Raw genomic sequence first — 18,573 nt, forward strand, 5'->3', positions numbered from 1 at the left:
AAGGCAGCAAATATCTTCTGCCTGTTCCTCTCATGTCAGCTTCAACGGCGAGGCTACGCCAATAGTGTGCACATGGTGCCGACACTTGCACTGGCATAGCCAGTCATCGTCAACAAAGTGACTCAGCCCCAGAATGGGTCAGAGCAGAAACTGCGTGGAGCCATTCACACGAACGCTGGATCCAAAGGGTCTGACCTCTACACAGTAACCTGTAGAGGGTACAAGCGAGCTATCGTGACCTTGCACGGCTAGTTCCGCCTGGCTCCGACCAATTCTCCGAATTCGGTCGAGCAGCCGGATGTTCGGCGGTGATGGCCTTCGGGGCTCCGTCCTGATTCGAGCAATCTCATCCGTCTCCATCGTAATTTAAGACATAACGGCGATGCACCTTCATTGGGCTGCTGTGGACGGATATTGCGGCCATTGGCTTGGCGGTGGGCCTCTGCTGCCCAGTTGCCCTGAGATTGGACGAACTCGGGAGCCGCTATGCCTATCACGAAAACCGCTCATGCTGACTGCAGGAGAGGCGGGGATCAGGCTTTCCATCTGGCGGAAAATTCTTGATCCAGCTGCGCTAGAGAATTCAGGTCGCTAGAGCGCCGGTGCGGGCAGACCAGCTTCGTGCAATCCTGAATGTGTCTCATTGCCATGTGCAGGGTGTACGAGCAACTCAGGGGCAGTAAGTCCGCGTGGGAATTTTGGCACGCAATTTGCGCTTTGTGGTGGCGCGCGACATCCACCACTACATTAGATACCATCCCTAGAGCCGCCTGTGAGTATTGCAGCCACTGCAAGTCGACAGTGTCTGAAGGATAGTTTAAGACTTCCTGGTGTAATAGACAGAGGGCTCTGGCAAAATCGGTTAGCTGCAACCGAGTGGCGTAGTTCCTCGGACTAGTGTTCATGTCTACCAGATGACAGTACATGGGAGTTACGGTTGGCATACCTCGCAGCAGATGCTATAGGATTGCAGTCATGGCCAATCTCTGCAGTTGCCGTGTTCATTCGTTCTGAAAGAAACTTCTGCAGCTGCACGTCGAGTTCCCGAATCTGTACTAGTCTACCGTTATCGGTTTGTGGGAGCCTTCGGACTGCCAACACCCGATCGAGCAGCATCACAGCCCGTGCCTGGTGGCTAAAGGCGCAGATTTCCCTGTCCTGGTTCGAAGGCAGACACCAATGCGGGGGGCTGCCTAACGAATGATTACTAGGTCGGCCGGGATGCAGGTTACTCGGTAGAGGAAACTCAGACGACGGGTATTCCGTTGTAGGTCGTTGCGTCTTGTCTTTGATCTCGCATAAAATGAGCCTAGGCGGGTAAGCCTGTGTATGAATACCACTTTTAGTTGTCCTACCTCTCGAGTATGATCACACCCCACCACAGATTCAGACGCTCCAGTCCTTCAATTTGCGCAAGGCTACCTTCTGCGCTTGTCCCCCATGAGCTGGAATCTGCTAGCCCAATAGCAAACGCTGTTCTGGCTAAACTCCCCATCGTGATGTGGGCGGCCTCAGGCCGACCGTTGGCATACTCATATGCAGCGATGAGCAAGCCCGCCTGAAGGAGGTACATTGAGGCACATAGTATGGCTTGGGCTTCCGCAAATAGCATCTTCATCGTCGCATAGAGGCTATGTGGTGTTATGTGTGTGCTGGGTTTCGACGGCTGCAGTGTCACCAGGCACATGGCCAGCACAAGGACGGAAAAGTCCACAGGTGGCGAGCAAGACGGGCTATTGTACCGAGCCAGACTTTCTTGGAAGATCTCGTACGATACTACTGGAAGCCATTTGTGAAAGTTGCTGAAATACCGGCGACTGATCTCCTGCAACGACAGGTCTGCCAATTGAATGATGCGGCATACTTGGTACCATGTCCTGCTAGGTGGTGTTGACATGTCTTTCGACGGGGGCCCAAACAGAGAAACCATTTGTAACATAATCGCATTTATTTCTATCTGAGTAGTCGCTTCTGCACCCGTTTCTTCTGCAGCCGGAGATCCTTGGTATCGACACGGCAGGTTCCGTCTGGCGCAGTACCCGCAGGTTGGCAGTGTCTTGTCGCATCCCTTCTTCCTCAATTTGCAGGTCAAGCATACTTGCGAGGCTCGCTCTATAACCGGTGCCTTCATCTTTCCTCCCTCACTCTGGATTGTTCGATAAGCCGATTGTATTCGAAAAGCGTACGTATAGGAATGCCGGTCGGCCTATAATCGGGCTGTCAGTCTCGCTCACAAGGTGTTAAGGGGACACAGATAAACCATAGGTCAGCAGTAAACATCCTGGAGTAACTTACTGGGACTGTCGGCCGCCGCTAAGACATTGTCGTCGATGTGGCGTGGAGATGGGCGAGTCTTATAGATGGATCGTCAGTTTGCCCATGCCAGGGACACATCACGTGATGGATCGGCTGCCTGGTGGGACTGGCGGCCGCCGCTAGTCCCGTTTGGGCCAGCTGATCCATCTATTATCCCAGAATACAACAGCTGCATGGATGAGTGTTGCTGCCGTCAACCTCCTCAGCATGCTGAAATTTTCGTATATAATGCCCTTGCGCTTTGTCGTGGCTCTCTCAAAATGCAGTTACGCTCAGCTCGAGTCCCTTTTCCCTCCATTTTGTTTTCTTTCCTGTTCTGCCACAATATATATTCATACACTTCTATAGCTCCAGTCTCATAGTACGAGCTTATAATGGCACGCACCAGCGATCTAAATCAGCTTGAGAAACAGCTGCCACAGTCCGAATTAAAGCCAGGACAGCAAAATGATATACACACCCGAGTCAATCGTGACCATGAACACACAAACACAACAACATTGTCGGATGATTTTATAGTCAAGTTCGAAAAGGGTGATCCTGAGGACCCGCGGAACTTTGGCAGCTGGCACAAGGTTTATATTACCTGCCAGCTGAGTATGCTCACCTTCGTTGCGGCATTGAGTTCATCTATCTTGTCCCCAGGACAATCCGATATAGCGGAATATGCCAACATCAGCTCCGAGGTCGCAGTGCTTGCGACATCGTTGTACATCCTGGGTTTGCCAATTCTTCACAAGATGCTCAGAATCATAGCTGACTTCTGCAGGTTGGGCCGTTGGTCCAACATTATGGGGCCCAATAAGCGAAGTTTATGGCCGCAGATGGGGAATGCTTCCAGCTCTCTTTTGCTTAGGCCTATTCAGCATTGGAACCGCAGCAAGCAAGAACGCCGCTAGCATCTTCATCACCAGGTTTATTGGTGGCATATTTGGTTCTGCATCAATTAGCAATGCTAGCGCCGCGTTAAGCGACCTGTACGCACCGAAAGAGCGAGGAATAGCTGTGGCATTCATGATGCTGTGTATTACAGGAGGGCCATCTGTTGGTCCTCTCATTGGCTCTGCAGTGGTAGCAAATTCAAAGCTCGGATGGCGCTGTAAGAACGACACAAGGAACCTCAATGATGTAAGCTAATGAGTCCAGGGACTATGTACATTGAAGGCATCTGTTGTTTTGCCTTATTCGCTCTTGCTACTTTGACTCTGTCTGAAACGTACTCTCTTGTCTTGTTGAAACACAAGACGAAGAAGATGCGCAAGACGACAGGAGATAAACGATACTGGCATCCGCATGAGCACGAGGGTATCAATCTTGAAAATGCACTCACAAAGCATTTCATGCGTCCATTGCGGTGTGTTATCGTGCCTTAATTAATTTGTGACCATCTTCTGACATTCGCTAGAATGTTGGCAACCGAGAGCATCATGGCCTGCGTCGCAGCATATGCATCTTTCTCGTATAGTTTGATCTATCTTTGCCTCCAGGTGTACCCCATTGTGTTTGAAGAGGAACGTGGATACAGTCCAGTGATTGCCTCCCTGCCATTTCTCGGAATCCTTGTCGGCACAGCTTGCGCTGTCGGACTCACCTTTGCGTATCGCACACGGTATGCAAAAGCAGTCATGGAAAACGGGGGGAAGGCCGTTCCCGAAGCGCGACTTCCGCCGCTGGTGCTCGGAGGTATACTCCTACCTGCCGGACTCTTTTGGCTTGGATGGACCGCAGCACCAAAGTATTCCTGGGCACTGCCCACAGTTGCAGGAGGTATGCCCTAAGATCGTCCCCACGATATCAAACTGTCATCTAACCTCTATGCAGTATTCGTCGGCGCCGGAAACAACATCGTCTTCCAGCAATGCATCAACTATCTCATCGACACGTATGGGCCATATGCAGCGAGTGCTGTTTCAGCAACCACCATGCTGAGATCCTTGTTGGCCGCGGGGCTGCCGTTGGCGGCGAAGCCCATGTTCCATAACCTCGGCGTGGGACCTGCTGCGAGTTTGCTGGGAGGCATCGCTTGCCTGGCATTGCCGATACCGTTCGTCTTCATGAAATATGGACGCACCCTGCGCGAGAAGTCCAGATTCGCACCAGCCAGCTCGGACTAGTTCCCCTTCGATTCTCTCCCTGGCAAAAGTAAGATTGATCCCACGACCCCGCTTCGGTGATGGTATAATGTCCGACCTCCGACTGAGATGCGTCATTGACAGGAACAGCCGCATAACATGATAACCCCAGGTTATACCCTGTGTGTTATGTAAACGGGTATATCATGTCAACATCAGTCATGCTGAATTGCCGGGCTAGCGGCAGCGACGCCTTCCCAAAGCCGGATTCTCAATCTGACGCTGTAGTTGTGATGGCTGTCCCAACCGCTTCGGTCACAATGGACGAATTAAGCTAGTTCTTGCGAGCCCCCGCATTACTCGGGTTTAATGAGGGTCGGTGGTACTGGCCTAGGAGAGATTCTTCAGAACCGAGATGAGATAGCACAGAGTTGGAAATAACAAGTCTGTCAAGCACAACTTCGGCCAATATCACTCGTACATATAGACCCTACTGATGCCCATTACCCGAGGGAAGCAAGGAGAGACAAATGGAATCATACGCTTGAGAATCGTTTGAACACATACAGAATGAAAGCATGGGCACAACGGCCAAGTTGCCGACGACATGATCTGCAATATCTGCCGTCCGTGTTGATCCTATCCGTCTGGGGCATCTTGCTCCGTCACAATGCCGGCACAACAATATGGCCCTCAATGCTTAGGCCTCCTACTCCAGTCCCACGAGAAGGAGCTAGATTGTGGGGAATTTGCGGGGTATAGGATTGAGGAAAGTAGATATCCGTGGAGTTGTAGACTTTCTTCAACTCATAGACCATCACACCCGTCGCAAACATATAAAGCTGCACAGCTCTCGTCGATTATTACCATCACTCGAATCCGATGGACTAGTTCAACTGCCGGTCCCATTGACCCCAACTATACGGATGATGTTCCTCAATTGGCTGCTCCTCGTCGGAGCAGTGGCATCTTCTCCTATTCAGAACACCTCCACCTCCCCATTTGTCCGCACCAACTATGGTGACATCCTGGGTACAACATCCCCTTATCGACCCGACATTCAAGTCTTCAAAGGCATCCCCTACGCTGCACCTCCCACGGGCGAGCTCCGCTGGAAGCCACCCGTCAAGCCCCAGCCCTGGAACGGCACCTACAACGCAACCGCCTTCAGCGCCCAATGTCCCCAGTCCCTCAACATGGGCACCGGCCTCTGGACGACCGGCTCGACTGACCAAAGCGAAGACTGTCTGTACATGAACATCTGGACACCAACCACCACCCCATCCACCCCGCTGCCCGTCTATGTCTGGGCCTATGGCGGCCGCTTTGTCGACGGCTCCGGCGACGTCGTAACGTACGACGGCAGCGGTCTTGCCTCTCAAGATATTATAGTCGTCACCTTCAACTTCCGCCTCGGCCCTCTCGGCTTCCTCGCACACCCTCTCCTCTCCGCCGAATCCCCTCATAACAGCTCTGGCAACTACGGCATCCTCGACATCATCGCCGCCCTGGAATGGGTGCAAGACAACATAGCATCCTTCGGCGGGGACCCTGCCCGCGTCACCATCGGCGGCCAATCCTCCGGCTCCTCCTGCTCCCTCGACATGATGTACTCCCCTCTCGCGGAGGGCCTGGTATCCGGAGTCATCGCCGAAAGCGGCGCGCGATCCCCTCGAGACCCTCTAACAGGCAGCCTCGCAACCAGCTACCGCCTCAAAGACGAAGCCGAATCCTCCGGCCTCTCCGTAATGACCTCCCTCAACGCATCAACCCTCTCGGAAATGCGCACCCTCTCCGTCTCAACCCTTCTAACCACCGACCTCCTCAACGCCACCATCTTCGACAATACCAACTACCAAAACGTCAGCACCTTCATGGAAGCTCCCGAATGGCGGCCCGTCTTGGACGGCTACGTCCTCCCGAACACCTACGCCTCCACCCTCTCCAACAACACACACCCCAACATCCCCATCCTCACGGGAAACAACAAAGACGAGTCCGGCGCCGCCACCGACCCAGGATACACCCTCTCCACATTCCGCTCCAACTTCTCGACCATGTTCGCGCCCTTCCCCCATCTCGCTGAGGAATTCTTCACCTTCTACCCCGCCAACGACACCGAATCAACCACCCCCGCCAACAACGCCTTCTGGGTAGACCTCGGCAGAGTAAGTACCTGGTCGTGGGCACTAGATTGGTACGCCGGCGGCGCGACGGCCCCCGTGTACACGTATTTCTGGGACCATTCGCCGCCGGGACAGAGTCTGGGGGCCTTCCACGGGAGTGAGATGTACTATATCTTTGGGAACTTGCCATATAATTATCCGGATATGCCGTGGACGGAGCGGGATTTTGAGATTGAGAGGGTGATGGTGGGGTATTGGGCGAACTTTATCAAGTCTGGGGATCCGAATGGAGCAGGGCTGGTGAAGTGGGAGGCGAGTGGGGAGAAGAAGGAGACGATGTATCTTGGGAATGGGTTTGGAGCGGGTGAGCTCACGGATATTGAGGAGAGGAGGGAGTTGATGTTGGCATGGTTGGCGGTTTCTGAGGTGTGGTGAGCCGCTAGTAAGCTCCCGAGTCACTCATGTAGGAGGGCTTTTTAGTTTTCTTTGGACAAATAAAGAAGCTATATCTATATCTACCAAGTAAATGCCTCTTCAAAGTACCGTATCCCTCGACACCCTCTCCTCATCGCATCATACACCGCTAACCGACACTCATCCGCCATCATCCCCGGTCCGGAGCAAAGCACTGCCAGACTCGTACCAGAGTCGCAAGCGATTATGGCCTCCGTATCCACGATTCGACGGATATCAGGGCGGCCATTGCAGAAGCGTATATTCGACGGTTGTTCCTTATCCTCAGACCCAACAGCCACCTCTTTATCAACAGCAACACTCCCAAAAGGGGAAACAGGAGCACCATCAGTGCAGAAAAAGCTAACCGTGACACCCTCACATTGCAACACATGGCTCAGGTCGTCGGTAAACACAGTAGAGAACATGCTTTCCTGACGAGCAGACCAGACGAGATGGACTCTTGTCGTGTTTGTATCTCTCGTCTTCGAGCGAGAGGTATAGTCGAGCATATATGGTAACGTCGCTGCAATGCCCGTCCCACCGGAAATTAACAGCACCGTGTCGAAGGTATGTAGTGGTGCTGTTTGGCCATAGGGACCTTCTAGTAGAATGAGTGGGTGGATGGTACTGTTGGCTCTGGTGCACTGGTCACGGAGGGTCTTTGTCCATCCGTTATAGGGACGGATATAGAATGTTAGTTTGTTGGTCTTAGATGGACTCTCTGACGGGGAGTAAGATCCTAGTGCGAAAGGGTGGTTCTGCAAGAAATGTAGACTCAGTGGCTGGGAGAGGAAGTAGTGTTGGCCTGGTTTGGGGGTGAGATGGGAAGGTGCGTCGATATCTATTGTCATTAGATCGCTGTCAGCGCTGTAGGTAACTGTGGATGATGGGAGGGATATTCCGCGTTCGCTGAATCCGATGTGGAGGTTGCAGTATGCGATGCGGGCTATGCGGAGAAGGCGATCGAAGATCCATATAGCCACTACGGTCCAGAGGTATGGGTTCCACTGGGGACCGTCGGGGCGGGTGTGTCTAATGACTTAGTGTGGGCGTGAAGAACGGATGGGTGTTTACGTACCGGAAAAGAGCATATATTAACACAATGGCGAGAAAGATATGAGAAAGGAGGAATACCTCGTACCACTTGCGACGTAGCCAGGTGACGGAGTGTATGAGCAAAACTGACATGGCGACGACAGCCTGGGTATATTAGTTTAGTCGAGTTGAAGGTGTATCTAGGCTTACTATTACGCCCATGTACCACGGCTTGTGGCTCCATGCTTCATGATATGCATCCTCTAACTCATTAGTAATGTTGTTAAAGCGAGAATGGAACACCTACCGTAGTCTGCTAGAATGATGCTATAACCAATCGAGTGAACAATAGCAAGTAGTGTGCACGCCCAAGCAATATGCCGATGGAATGTGCTGAAGGATTGGATGTCAAAGTTGGTTGCCCAGAGGAAGATATTGTTGCGTCCGCTAAAGAGCCATAGGAACGGTAGACATGCGTAGGCAAGAATACCCGTTCGATCGGACGAGTAGTGCCAGTTGCGTTGGGGCATAGTTGACGTCCTAACACTGTCAGCTTTGAATATCGCTATACATGAGCTACGTACCTGATATTCCCATCATACTTGATACAAGCTAAGAGAATACAGAGAACCCAGAAACCAGAAACAATTAGCAAGTCAAGCCGCCTGGGTATGCTATGTCCATATAGAAGTCGCTGGTGATGAGACATTATTGGAGTGAAGCTTGCTGGCACGACAATATGGGTACGCAAGGCATGGAGAACAGAAGACACTGGACCCGAGGTTTTCTTCGGCACAGATACTGCATTTGCTTCACTATCCCTGCGTGGCTCGATAGTCCGCCTAATAGACCAAAAGTTATGGTTCTTTTGCACCATTCCGAGCACCAGGATGGCTGCCCAATACGCCATAAGCCCCCAGACAAAGCGGATATGCTGGCCCAGTGCTTTATCATGAAGGACCTGAGACAGATTGGAATCAGCTAAGCCAAGTGGCAAGGAAGATATAACATACACATGTTTTGTACGCCCGCTTGTAGTATGACTCGCTGAACAGAACTTGTGATCGCATAGTACCAGTAGAGGTAGTCGTATTGACATCCGGATCAACAATAGGAACTTGACTGTACGTTTCTGACCCATTGGTCTCAAGCCATGAAACGTCAACGTCGCACAACTCCTGCCAGAATAATAGACTAGCCGCTGGACTACTCCCATCACACCTTGCCCTTGCACTGGCATACATGGAAGCAATTTCCACTGTGCTGTTGCAGATCCTGTCAAAGTCTGCTGAGGTCTGTATATAGCTCTCCTCTGAAAAGAAGGTAGTCACCGATATTGGACGATTGTAACTCCCTCCAGCAGGGGAACTTCCAAATGTGTATTGTGATAGAGCGGTATATATCGGACAAAGACAGTCCGCATCGAGGCTACTGAGGGCATCTAGTGAGCGGTTTTGCTCAGCCAGAGCTGGGACGAAGATGGCTAGTAAAGGGATTCGCAAGAACATCTTGGTTGTCAACGCTGGTTGTGTGACAAACAACAGTTTGTTGCGCCACCAGGCCAATTATAAGTTGAACACCCGGATAAAGACATTTTGACTTTCTTCAAGGTCCTTCATACATGGCACAGCCAACCCTCATCCAGCTATAATAACCCGATGTCGTTGCCTGGAACAGCGTGTCGATGCGTCGACCCAATGTGCGGGAGCGGGGCATAGGCTTGAAATCGGTGGCTGTAGATCTCGCAGATGACCACGGAAAGAGGCCCGTAGGAGGGCATTCAAGCGGCATTTGGTCCGCATGAGGGGGAGGGGCATCATGAGGGGATCGATGTGGCGAGACATGTACTGTGGCCTTTTCAAGATACAGCGCAGGTTATAGAAGGCACACGATAGCGACATTGCTTGTATATTTAGGTACCACATAGTAGTGTAGCCTTTGCAGTATGGTATAGTCAAAAGATATAATTGGAATCGGAAAAAGCAAGTAAAACTTTGTATGTCTACCGATCTGCAAGTGCTAGGCAGCACAGAAACAAGCCTTGTGTGGATTCTTGGCCGTCCTGCACGATGACTATGGACTGGACAGGATGCATAAAGTAACAAAACTAATTTAGAACAGTCCCAAGCGTCCTGTCTATCTGGCCGATCGGACACGTGTAGAAAGGCGACACGACCGGGAGGTTCTTTTAGAGGTCTCCAATGAGGGGACCTTGGAGACTGCTTCTTCTGGGGCAGCTAGGAATGCTGTTACAGCAGTGAATGGCTTGAGAATTGGAAGACTAAAGTCAATATAGGAGATAGATTTTATCTTACATGGATGCAAAGCTGATCTGAAACGGAGACTTTCATAAAAACCCTGCGGTCTACATCATAATGCTTCCATCTACTGCCCTAAGTCTGATCTTTCAGATCACGTTTCGCACAAAACGTAGTCCTTCCTTATAGAGCCAACAGATCACTACACTGGAATATGTCAGATCAGACGTGATTTCCCCGCAAGTCCTTCTCCTCATCCTCTCCAGCAAAGTATCCCAATGATGCCACATCCGACTGAACCGCAACCCCGCATTCCGCCTGCAAGAAATCAGCCACCATTTCTTGACTGGCTGGATCATTTGCATCAAGTCATCCGATTTCAGCATATGCTTGACATCTTTACTTTGATATGATGCCCATAATTAGTGGATTCTCCCAAAATGGAGCTACTGATATTACTTTCACAAACAGATTAAGGCCTGGGAAGCCAGGATAAGAAACTCATTTTAGAAATGTGGCTTACTGCTAGCGAGGGTATCCAAGGGCAGAAGGGCTCAGATGAGATGACGGTAAAAAGTACAAACATGGAATATTTATATGGCATCCTTGTGGAGAAGGTTGAAAGATGCTAGCACACCTAGTCGGGTATCTGGATTTTGAATGTTGAGACTCATGACTACATCTTGCGGGGTAATAAGCTTTTTCTTCATGAATGATAATTGATGGATACTGTTACAATTGTCTCCGATCATCTCGGTTCTTAATAATCAAATATACTATCGACCTTGCTAATGATGATAGTACATGCGACAGCTTTGGTATTGCAAATTGCCCCAGATCATGTCATTCTATAGTCCGCTTTGACCCAATCGCCCAGTTCCGTAGTTGGTGAGGAGCAAGCGAGGACTTCTTCATCGACTCCCATTAGGGAAAGCTGTTGATCGATAGCTTGTCGAAATAGACCGGTAACATTTTCAGGACGACTGCTGGGCATCCGGACTCGGACGACCCTGGTAGGAACGTGATACGATAGCCTAGCTGATGCGAGTGGTCTGTTGCTATCAGAGGACAAAACACTAAAATCCTGGCTAGTTACCTCGGTGAACTCCAATACTTCCACTTCGGTGTGCAGATAGTTGCGTATGATAGTAGTATATTCAGACAACCCGATGTATTTGAACGGACTGAGCACGGTCATGGGTTTTTCTGGAACTATTCCAGCCATCAGCATTGTACCCGCGACTACATCAACTGGTCTAATTACCATGCTTATTGCATTGATATTAGATGGTCGTACCATGAAAGGGTAATGGTGCGATGGTGGTCTCCATTCAACCATGTGACTGTTTAAAGTAAATGTTAAGGCGGCGTCCTCGTTGCCTGCCATATGATGCTCTACAGACATTCTGGGTGTGCCTTGACACTGGGGATCATTCAACCGACTGGAATCTGTGTTATCACGTCGTCAAGTCCTTCCTGAATTTCAGTGATGGGAGTTGTTGTACGTTCCTTCACTGTTGTACAATCCACGGAGAATAATCTCATGGACAGCGTATCATTGAAACGGAAGGTATATCTTAGTTGATCCTGTAGCTTCCTGTCGGCTGCATGTCCGCCTGCTGTCTGTCGAGACAGCTTCGCAGCTACTTGGACATGGAATTTGTTCGTTAACTCCGTGACAATTGAGGCATCCAGTGGGTCTAGTGCAAAGGTCACGTCCCTTTTTGATATACCAGGCAGATCCAGACATGTCGATGGCCGGGAGATAAGGACTGCCAAGAGAAACCGCTGCAGCAAGGCAGTGTGTTTGTCATCGATCTCAGGCGTTTCATCGCCTGGTAATTTAGAAGTAGCAAATGCGCGCATGAAGTCGTCTCTTGAGCGGAAAGGATGACCTTGTATCATGCCAACGGCATTCGCAATGTCTGTTCATCGGTTGCTCATTATGGTACCAGTTAAAAGGATGGTGGCTGTTCGATAAAGAGCACTGGTGGACTTGAAAAGAGAACTACCGGTGCGCTTAACGTAATGGCACTCATCAAGGACTAGTCTCTTAACGGGCAGACCAAGGTGCCTCCAAATCCCAGAATGTAACGCCGTGCCTGAACTTCTCTAGAGAATCCTCGAAGCTGTTTTAGAGCTTAACGCCGGATGCTAGAACCTGATAGGAGACAATAACAACATCCCATTTCTGGGCTATGAGCGAACGCGCTGAGATATTGGAATTATCCAGTATCAAGACCCTGGGTTGATACTCCTGCAACAAGATAGTGTTAGTATTGCTTAATACTTCCTGATATAATTAAAAAAAATAACAGATCCATACCTTCTTATATGCGACTTGAATCTGCCGCTTCCATTCCTCTCTACAAGATGCCGGGCACACCACGAGCGCGAAAGTACCAGGTTCCAGTCTAGCTTTATTTCCCATTAGTATTATCCCAAGTAAGGTTTTACCCATCCCCATCGTGTCCTCCCACGACGCCATGAGCGGCAGGCGTAGTCCAGCTGTCCCGCACCTTTTAGCTGCCACTCGTGGGGCTCAATTTCGAAGGCACAGGGGACGGGAATCTGTGGGTAATATTGAAAGAGCATTTGACATATTGATGAGTCTTCTAGAATCGGGCGATAGACTGTGCAGTACTTATAATGTTTTCGTCGGTCCGTTCATCTCCGAGATAAGCATTGATGTTATAATTGTTGCCATTCACAGTAATGCTGTCTTCTGGACTGTCGTCATACCCCTCGAATTCCGACTGTGGCGGCAATAACCCGGGGCCCAGGTAGAGAAATATTAATCTAGGACTTTCTAATAGTTGTAGCTTGTCGCTGTCGAAGGTAACTTGACATGTCCCCAACGCAGAGCTTTCCAACACGGGGTGAAGGAAGTGAGTCGCCTTGGCCACGTCAGTTGGGATTTCTCATTTCTAGAATCATGTAGCATAGTTGTCACTCAGCAATGCGCCATAGCTGTGGAGTCTGTCTTTCATCTTCTTGCCATGTACTCGATGTTCAGTCATATCAGTAACATGTAAACTGCAAGTACCTCGCGTTTCTTTATTCTTACTGTCCACGGCAGGTACTTTTTTAGGCAGCCCACTTCATTGCCGGATCAGATACCCGCTTGATAAACGGTAAGATGCCGAATCATGCTGTGGTTTCTGGACACTGTCCTTGGTCTGGCGAGTATTCATCCGGACTACTTTATAGCCACTGAGGGTATCAAGAGTTGTTTCCATGGGATATCGTAGCTGTGTATATAGATTATGGAATCAACCCAGGAATGGTGAAGGCCAAGATTCATGACTACACAACCATGATGTCGGCCATGTTGATCTAAAGCGTATCGTCATGGCGTAGTCGGTACCTCACATCTCCATTATTACCACCTCGACCATGGCGAACTCTGTCACCCAACGCACCCCTGATGATGGCTATGAGAGGACGCCTGTACCGTTACTTTCATATCCCATGTCTATGACAAGACAGAGTATTGATGCGTAAGCCCATCTACATGAAGGAGTCAATAATGTCAATAAGCCTTCTATTCTGACCTCTGTTCACAACGTCACTAGTGAACTTGAATTGACATCTGAGTATAGCATAGACACTTCCCTGTATACGATACTTTGATCCTGACTGCCGCCTGACGAGACAGTTCTGCGGCGACTTGGCCTGTCAATTCGGTGACAATAACGTCTTTCCGGTCTGGGGTGAATTAACATCATTCTCAGGTATGCATACTTGATTCAGGCATAATGACTGACCACTGACCATGATTGGCATCCAGTAAGTCTGTACCGATGAGTTTTGGCTGATAGTGGTATTGGTGCTACCAGAAATGCTGAGTAGAGTAAGGACTCTGGGACCCAAACGTGGTCGTGATATTGAAAGAGTCAGTCCGAGGTTTCCCGGGATATCCATTAAACCCATTAATAGATAAACGGCTGTCCCTAGATCTAACTTATAAGTTGCAAACTCCACAGCTGAACGCAGTAATATCATGGAAGGTCTGACGGTGACCAATTTACTATGATAATTCTTGCATACGCTGCAATAAAGAACGCGCAGTGGCTGTTCTTTCCATGACTTCATTCTTGTCCTGGAAGGTTTTTGTACTCGTTCACTCTTCCAGGCGATATCATTCCTAGGTGTTACATTAGTACCTTGCGCTTTCCATTTCGTCTATCTGGTGCTGCAGTCCATTTCGGGTATCTAGGGGAATAGTGTGCACGATTTCTAATCCCGAGACTTGAAGGCTTCTCGTCCTTTTTATCAATTTGGGAGTCTTCATGGTTCAGCCATCGCTGTTGGCGTCGCCATCTTTCGACATTTTCTGGGGTAGTCGCTCCCTGAAAGGGTTACGAGTTATAGAGTGTAACTGCTGGTGCCACCCCTGGTGGAAAGTAATCCGTTTGTGGAAACGCTATGAAGGAAACCATGGTAGTATAATGAAAGGGAATGATAATGCTTTTCGTTCTTCATATACCTCTAGCAGGAGTATATGTATTGCAGAGTATATGTCTAGAATTGCTATCTAGCTTTCTGTATGGAGACAACTGAGTAGTTGGGAGGTGGAGGAAGGATGGAGATGGGAAGACGATGGTGGTATTTATATGCCTGGTAGCAGGGTTGGTATTCCCTTCTTCCAAAGGTAAGTCACTACTTTAGGGGAATGGCCAACTATGGTGACTGAGAGATTCATAGAGACAGGTGGATGATTCACATTTGGATTATTGACAGTATCTTATCATGGTGTGAATATCTACACAGTAAATTGAAGCTGGCCTGCCTGTCTTGCATGAGGAAGTCGGCATAAAACGGGTTGGCAGTGTCTTCTGTCAGTGGTGTGTATATGCTCGTGATTGGAGTAGCTATCTGCCGAGCATTAAGACGGGCAAAGTGCCGCGCCCCCGCAAGTGGTTGAACTTCAGAGTAGAGCTTTGATGGTGCTCACTCCTAACCAGGTTCTCTGCCTTTTTTGCCTTTCCGCTACATCCGAGCTATACTCCGTAGAAAATGCACGAAAGACAATGGGCTTGAGAGCAGCCAGAAAGCCCGAGAAGAGTAGAGAAGAGGCTACAATGCGATAGCAAGGCCACGTTCGATGCCTAAAATACAACTTCCGTCCGCGTGACTGCAGGGTAGCAAGCCACGGCGGGTCTACTCCGGAGTATTCAACGTAGATAAATATAACTAGACAGGTCACAGGACCTGCCAAATTACGAAGCTGGAGCTTCGAAAAGCTTCGATCCGTGCAGACGATAGCACGATAAGGATCTTAGCACATGCTATTATTGCGGTCCAGCCAGCGAGCAGTGCGCAGTGCAGGCTGTGGACGGGAATCCGGCCCAGATCCGACAACCGAGGAGAAGGCAAAGAGAAGGGAAGGCGAGCTTCTGGGCCCGGCTGGGCCAATGCGGTAAAATTGCCGGAAGCGGTAACTGGCGGTGGCAAGGTGTGGTCACGGGGTTGTGCCACAATCAGGAAGAAATCGTTCCTGAACCAACAATTCCATCCATTCCATTCATTCCATCGGCCCGAGCAGTGCGTGTTCCATTGAAAACTCTGCCTGGTGTTCCTGAATTCGCCCGATCAGGTCATCTTGTAGCTGACAATGCCGTTGTTGGCTTTCCTGCCACTTCACCAGCAACAGCAGCAGTCATGCCACACTTGAGTTGGCCACCAGGACAAGGGATAGCTGCAGTAACCCCCAATTCCGGAGATCGGCGCTTGGCTGTCCAGCTCCATTCGAAGGAAAGGAAGAACACCGCCTTTTCGAGTTGTCGACAGCCTCAGGCTAGTAGTAATTAAGGTTAACTTTTTCCAGTAAAGTCTGTCGTACATCTTCTGGGGGCAAGCGTGGCTTGCTATCATTCACGGAGCAAGCTGGGATGTACCCCTCCGATCTCTCCCTACCCTCCCCAAGGCTGAAAATGTACTCCGTAGTACCAAGAGTTCTCTATCAACTGTAACCACAAAAGACCTCAGGAGATCTGCCCTGCCAACTCAGCGAGGCCATGACATGGCGTCTATCCAGCCGGTCGCTGGGAAAAAGTCGGTGTCTTATTTTTAGGGTCGCCTGATCGTCGCGAGGAGTTTCCCCCAATCCTTAGTGTGCGGGCGAAGAGTTGATGCTCGCCCCTGAATGGATTGCTTCCGGCGTTCCACTCCATCCATCGCGGTGGGCCCTCCCACACCCCCTTCGCTTTCGGTATTTATTCTGGCACGTCTTGGGGGGCGATCCATTTTTTAATCCCCATCAGCTCTCCAGAATAGCCACCCTTCCACTCTTTCTTCTTCAGTTCCACTTCAGGTACTGATTCCCTTCACCACCATGGCTTTCGATTGCTACTGCGCAATCTGCGGTGTCGGCTTCTGTGGCATGCACATCGAGGCTCCGTCGGAGGCGACCCTCGAGCGCCGCAGGCGGTGGATCGAAAAGCGATGCCGGGCGCTGCAAGCTGGAAAAGACTTCAGGCAGGTGTCGCACGAGGGAGAGGACAATGAGGAGCCCGTCCGCAGCTACGATCCTCGCATCGTCGGCTGGGACAATATCTCCTGGCTGTATAAGGCACACTGCCTGGGTCTGGATGAAAATGCGAAACCGGGTGCGCCAAAGTAGGTGCTGCTGCTATTTGCGCGGTCGGGGGGACCCGTTTAACCATCTTCCAGAGCGTTTCTTTCAGATGAGGGATACTATGCCGATATTGTAGGCGCTCATTGACTGCGACTTGCGATCAATGCTAATCGTGTATCAGGGCGAATTTGTCGTCAAGGCCAAATCTGGTATGCTCAAGAGCGACTGTGCTTGATATGTGGTTATTAACCTTGTTCAGATGGTTCTCGGTCGCGTTCCCAACGCGTCTATTCATGGTGTGACAAACCCACTTCGTAGTCCGTTTCGTTGACTTGTTCTGACCGTTCAAAGCTATGGCCACGGCTCGGAGGAAGCGCCCGGTCCCGTCTTACCGTTTCACTGGTGCTGTTTTGAGATCTTGACTCGCGCACTGACGGGTACGACTGACACCAAGAACGTCAATCTGGACGTGTTGTACAATATCATGACCCCGTTGTGCAACATGTCTGGGTCTGCCTTGCAATTGAGCTACGGAGACGACATCCAGCGCTCGCAAGGCCGCTACTGGGAATGTATCCCGGGCGCAGAGGCAAGCATATCGTCGCCGAGCTGTGTCTGAACCATGTTAACCATCGGAGCAGTACTGTGCCGCCCACCCGGTGGAAACACCCGGACTCGACGAATACATCCAAAGCAACATGGAGACGAACAACGGCTTGAAGACTCCATTCGCGGAGCTGGATCTCCGCGACCGAGAGCCTACCAGCCCATTCGGCCAACTGCCTCTCGAAATTGTTCTTCAGATCTGCAAATTTTTGCCCGCCGATTCGCTGAAAGCACTGACAGAAGCCTCTCTGTACATCCACCGCGTCACCCAGGACAACCTCTTCTGGAAGCAGTTTATGCAGCGCAACATGCCCTGGTTCTGGGAGCTTCAGGCGGCAAAGAACCAAAAGATCCCGGCCGATCTCAATTATAAGCGGATGTACATGTGGCTCGATAAGATGACGGCTCCGCGGTACGGCATGGACGATGTGAAGCTGATTGGTGTCGCCAACCGGCGACGCATCTGGGGGGTATGCGAGGATCTTGCGGATCGGTACTCCAAGAGCCTGAATCAGAATCAGCCCACAGTTAGCGCGGTGCAGTGGGGAAGTGGCTGAGGGAATGTTACTCTGTGCTGTAAAAAGATGGAGAAATAGTCCCGCCTGACAAGTCTTGCGAGATGCCCGACCGACGGGTCCTTCGATGCGCTTCAACCTGAGCGTACGACACGTCGCTGCGGATTCCACCCATTTCTGGGGAAGTCGTGACGCGTGTGACCTGGTAATATGGATCAATCACAATAGCCTGCTTGATGAGCAAAGTGACAGGGAAAACTAGAAATAGTTACTCCCTTGTCCAGGTTCGTCCAGGAGGTGGAGGAGGACCAAGTTGGGCACGCGACTTGGGCGATCATGTCATGTGCTGCGGAGTCATTCAGTCGATACCTTAGCACGAACTAATACTTTTTGTTACCAAGAGCTATAGAGAGTACCACTAGAGATGTTTCTCATACAATTGGCATCATTTATTCGATAGTCCACTGCTGCATGGAGACCCTGATATGGGGTCGTCTACAGCCAACTACATATCGATGGTACAGCTTAGACCTCCACACACTGCCACCAAGTCCATACATTAGATGCTAGTGCCCATGCTTTCGTCGTTACTCCTCAAAATACGTCAAA

The 18,573-nt window shown here is 50.4% G+C and overlaps 7 protein-coding genes across 7 annotated transcripts; 3 read left to right on the forward strand and 4 right to left on the reverse strand.

Annotated features, from left to right (window-relative positions):
• Positions 1 to 533: 533 nt before the first annotated feature.
• On the reverse strand, positions 534 to 2,131 carry ASPBRDRAFT_134053 (Zn(II)2Cys6 transcription factor; the record flags this gene model as incomplete). The annotated part of the gene is made up of 3 exons (XM_067618571.1): positions 534 to 894; positions 947 to 1,309; positions 1,356 to 2,131. 3 exons carry the CDS (start codon positions 2,129 to 2,131, stop codon positions 534 to 536), a joined length of 1,500 nt encoding a protein of 499 aa, XP_067475350.1.
• A 535-nt stretch (positions 2,132 to 2,666) lies between these two features.
• On the forward strand, positions 2,667 to 4,470 carry ASPBRDRAFT_159792 (MFS transporter). Its single transcript, XM_067619451.1, has 5 exons — positions 2,667 to 3,036; positions 3,086 to 3,415; positions 3,463 to 3,670; positions 3,722 to 4,083; positions 4,138 to 4,470. Exons 1-5 carry the CDS (start codon positions 2,691 to 2,693, stop codon positions 4,428 to 4,430), a joined length of 1,539 nt encoding a protein of 512 aa, XP_067475351.1. The 5' UTR covers positions 2,667 to 2,690; the 3' UTR covers positions 4,431 to 4,470.
• An 844-nt stretch (positions 4,471 to 5,314) lies between these two features.
• On the forward strand, positions 5,315 to 6,949 carry ASPBRDRAFT_68324 (carboxylesterase/lipase family protein; the record flags this gene model as incomplete). Its single annotated transcript, XM_067628994.1, has 1 exon — positions 5,315 to 6,949. The coding sequence occupies one exon, from the start codon at positions 5,315 to 5,317 to the stop codon at positions 6,947 to 6,949; it is 1,635 nt and encodes a 544-aa protein (XP_067475352.1).
• Positions 6,950 to 6,984: 35 nt separating this feature from the next.
• Positions 6,985 to 9,513, reverse strand: ASPBRDRAFT_159799 (ferric reductase family protein; the record flags this gene model as incomplete). The annotated part of the gene is made up of 6 exons (XM_067619452.1): positions 6,985 to 8,002; positions 8,049 to 8,170; positions 8,216 to 8,268; positions 8,313 to 8,545; positions 8,590 to 8,966; positions 9,019 to 9,513. The coding sequence occupies 6 exons, from the start codon at positions 9,511 to 9,513 to the stop codon at positions 7,030 to 7,032; spliced, it is 2,253 nt and encodes a 750-aa protein (XP_067475353.1). The 3' UTR covers positions 6,985 to 7,029.
• A 1,588-nt stretch (positions 9,514 to 11,101) lies between these two features.
• Positions 11,102 to 11,668, reverse strand: ASPBRDRAFT_33402 (uncharacterized protein; the record flags this gene model as incomplete). Its single annotated transcript, XM_067623116.1, has 1 exon — positions 11,102 to 11,668. One exon carries the CDS (start codon positions 11,666 to 11,668, stop codon positions 11,102 to 11,104), a length of 567 nt encoding a protein of 188 aa, XP_067475354.1.
• A 4,667-nt stretch (positions 11,669 to 16,335) lies between these two features.
• Positions 16,336 to 16,512, reverse strand: ASPBRDRAFT_133652 (uncharacterized protein; the record flags this gene model as incomplete). The annotated part of the gene is made up of 1 exon (XM_067618535.1): positions 16,336 to 16,512. One exon carries the CDS (start codon positions 16,510 to 16,512, stop codon positions 16,336 to 16,338), a length of 177 nt encoding a protein of 58 aa, XP_067475355.1.
• ASPBRDRAFT_318185 (F-box protein) lies at positions 16,371 to 18,279 on the forward strand. The gene is made up of 6 exons (XM_067622939.1): positions 16,371 to 16,884; positions 16,939 to 16,975; positions 17,025 to 17,052; positions 17,103 to 17,139; positions 17,195 to 17,432; positions 17,485 to 18,279. The coding sequence occupies exons 1-6, from the start codon at positions 16,601 to 16,603 to the stop codon at positions 18,004 to 18,006; spliced, it is 1,146 nt and encodes a 381-aa protein (XP_067475356.1). The 5' UTR covers positions 16,371 to 16,600; the 3' UTR covers positions 18,007 to 18,279.
• The last annotated feature ends 294 nt before the right edge of the window (positions 18,280 to 18,573 follow it).

This window comes from Aspergillus brasiliensis (genome assembly GCF_001889945.1).
Source record: "Aspergillus brasiliensis CBS 101740 unplaced genomic scaffold ASPBRscaffold_13, whole genome shotgun sequence".
In the NCBI taxonomy this organism is placed as follows: Eukaryota; Fungi; Ascomycota; class Eurotiomycetes; order Eurotiales; family Aspergillaceae; genus Aspergillus; species Aspergillus brasiliensis.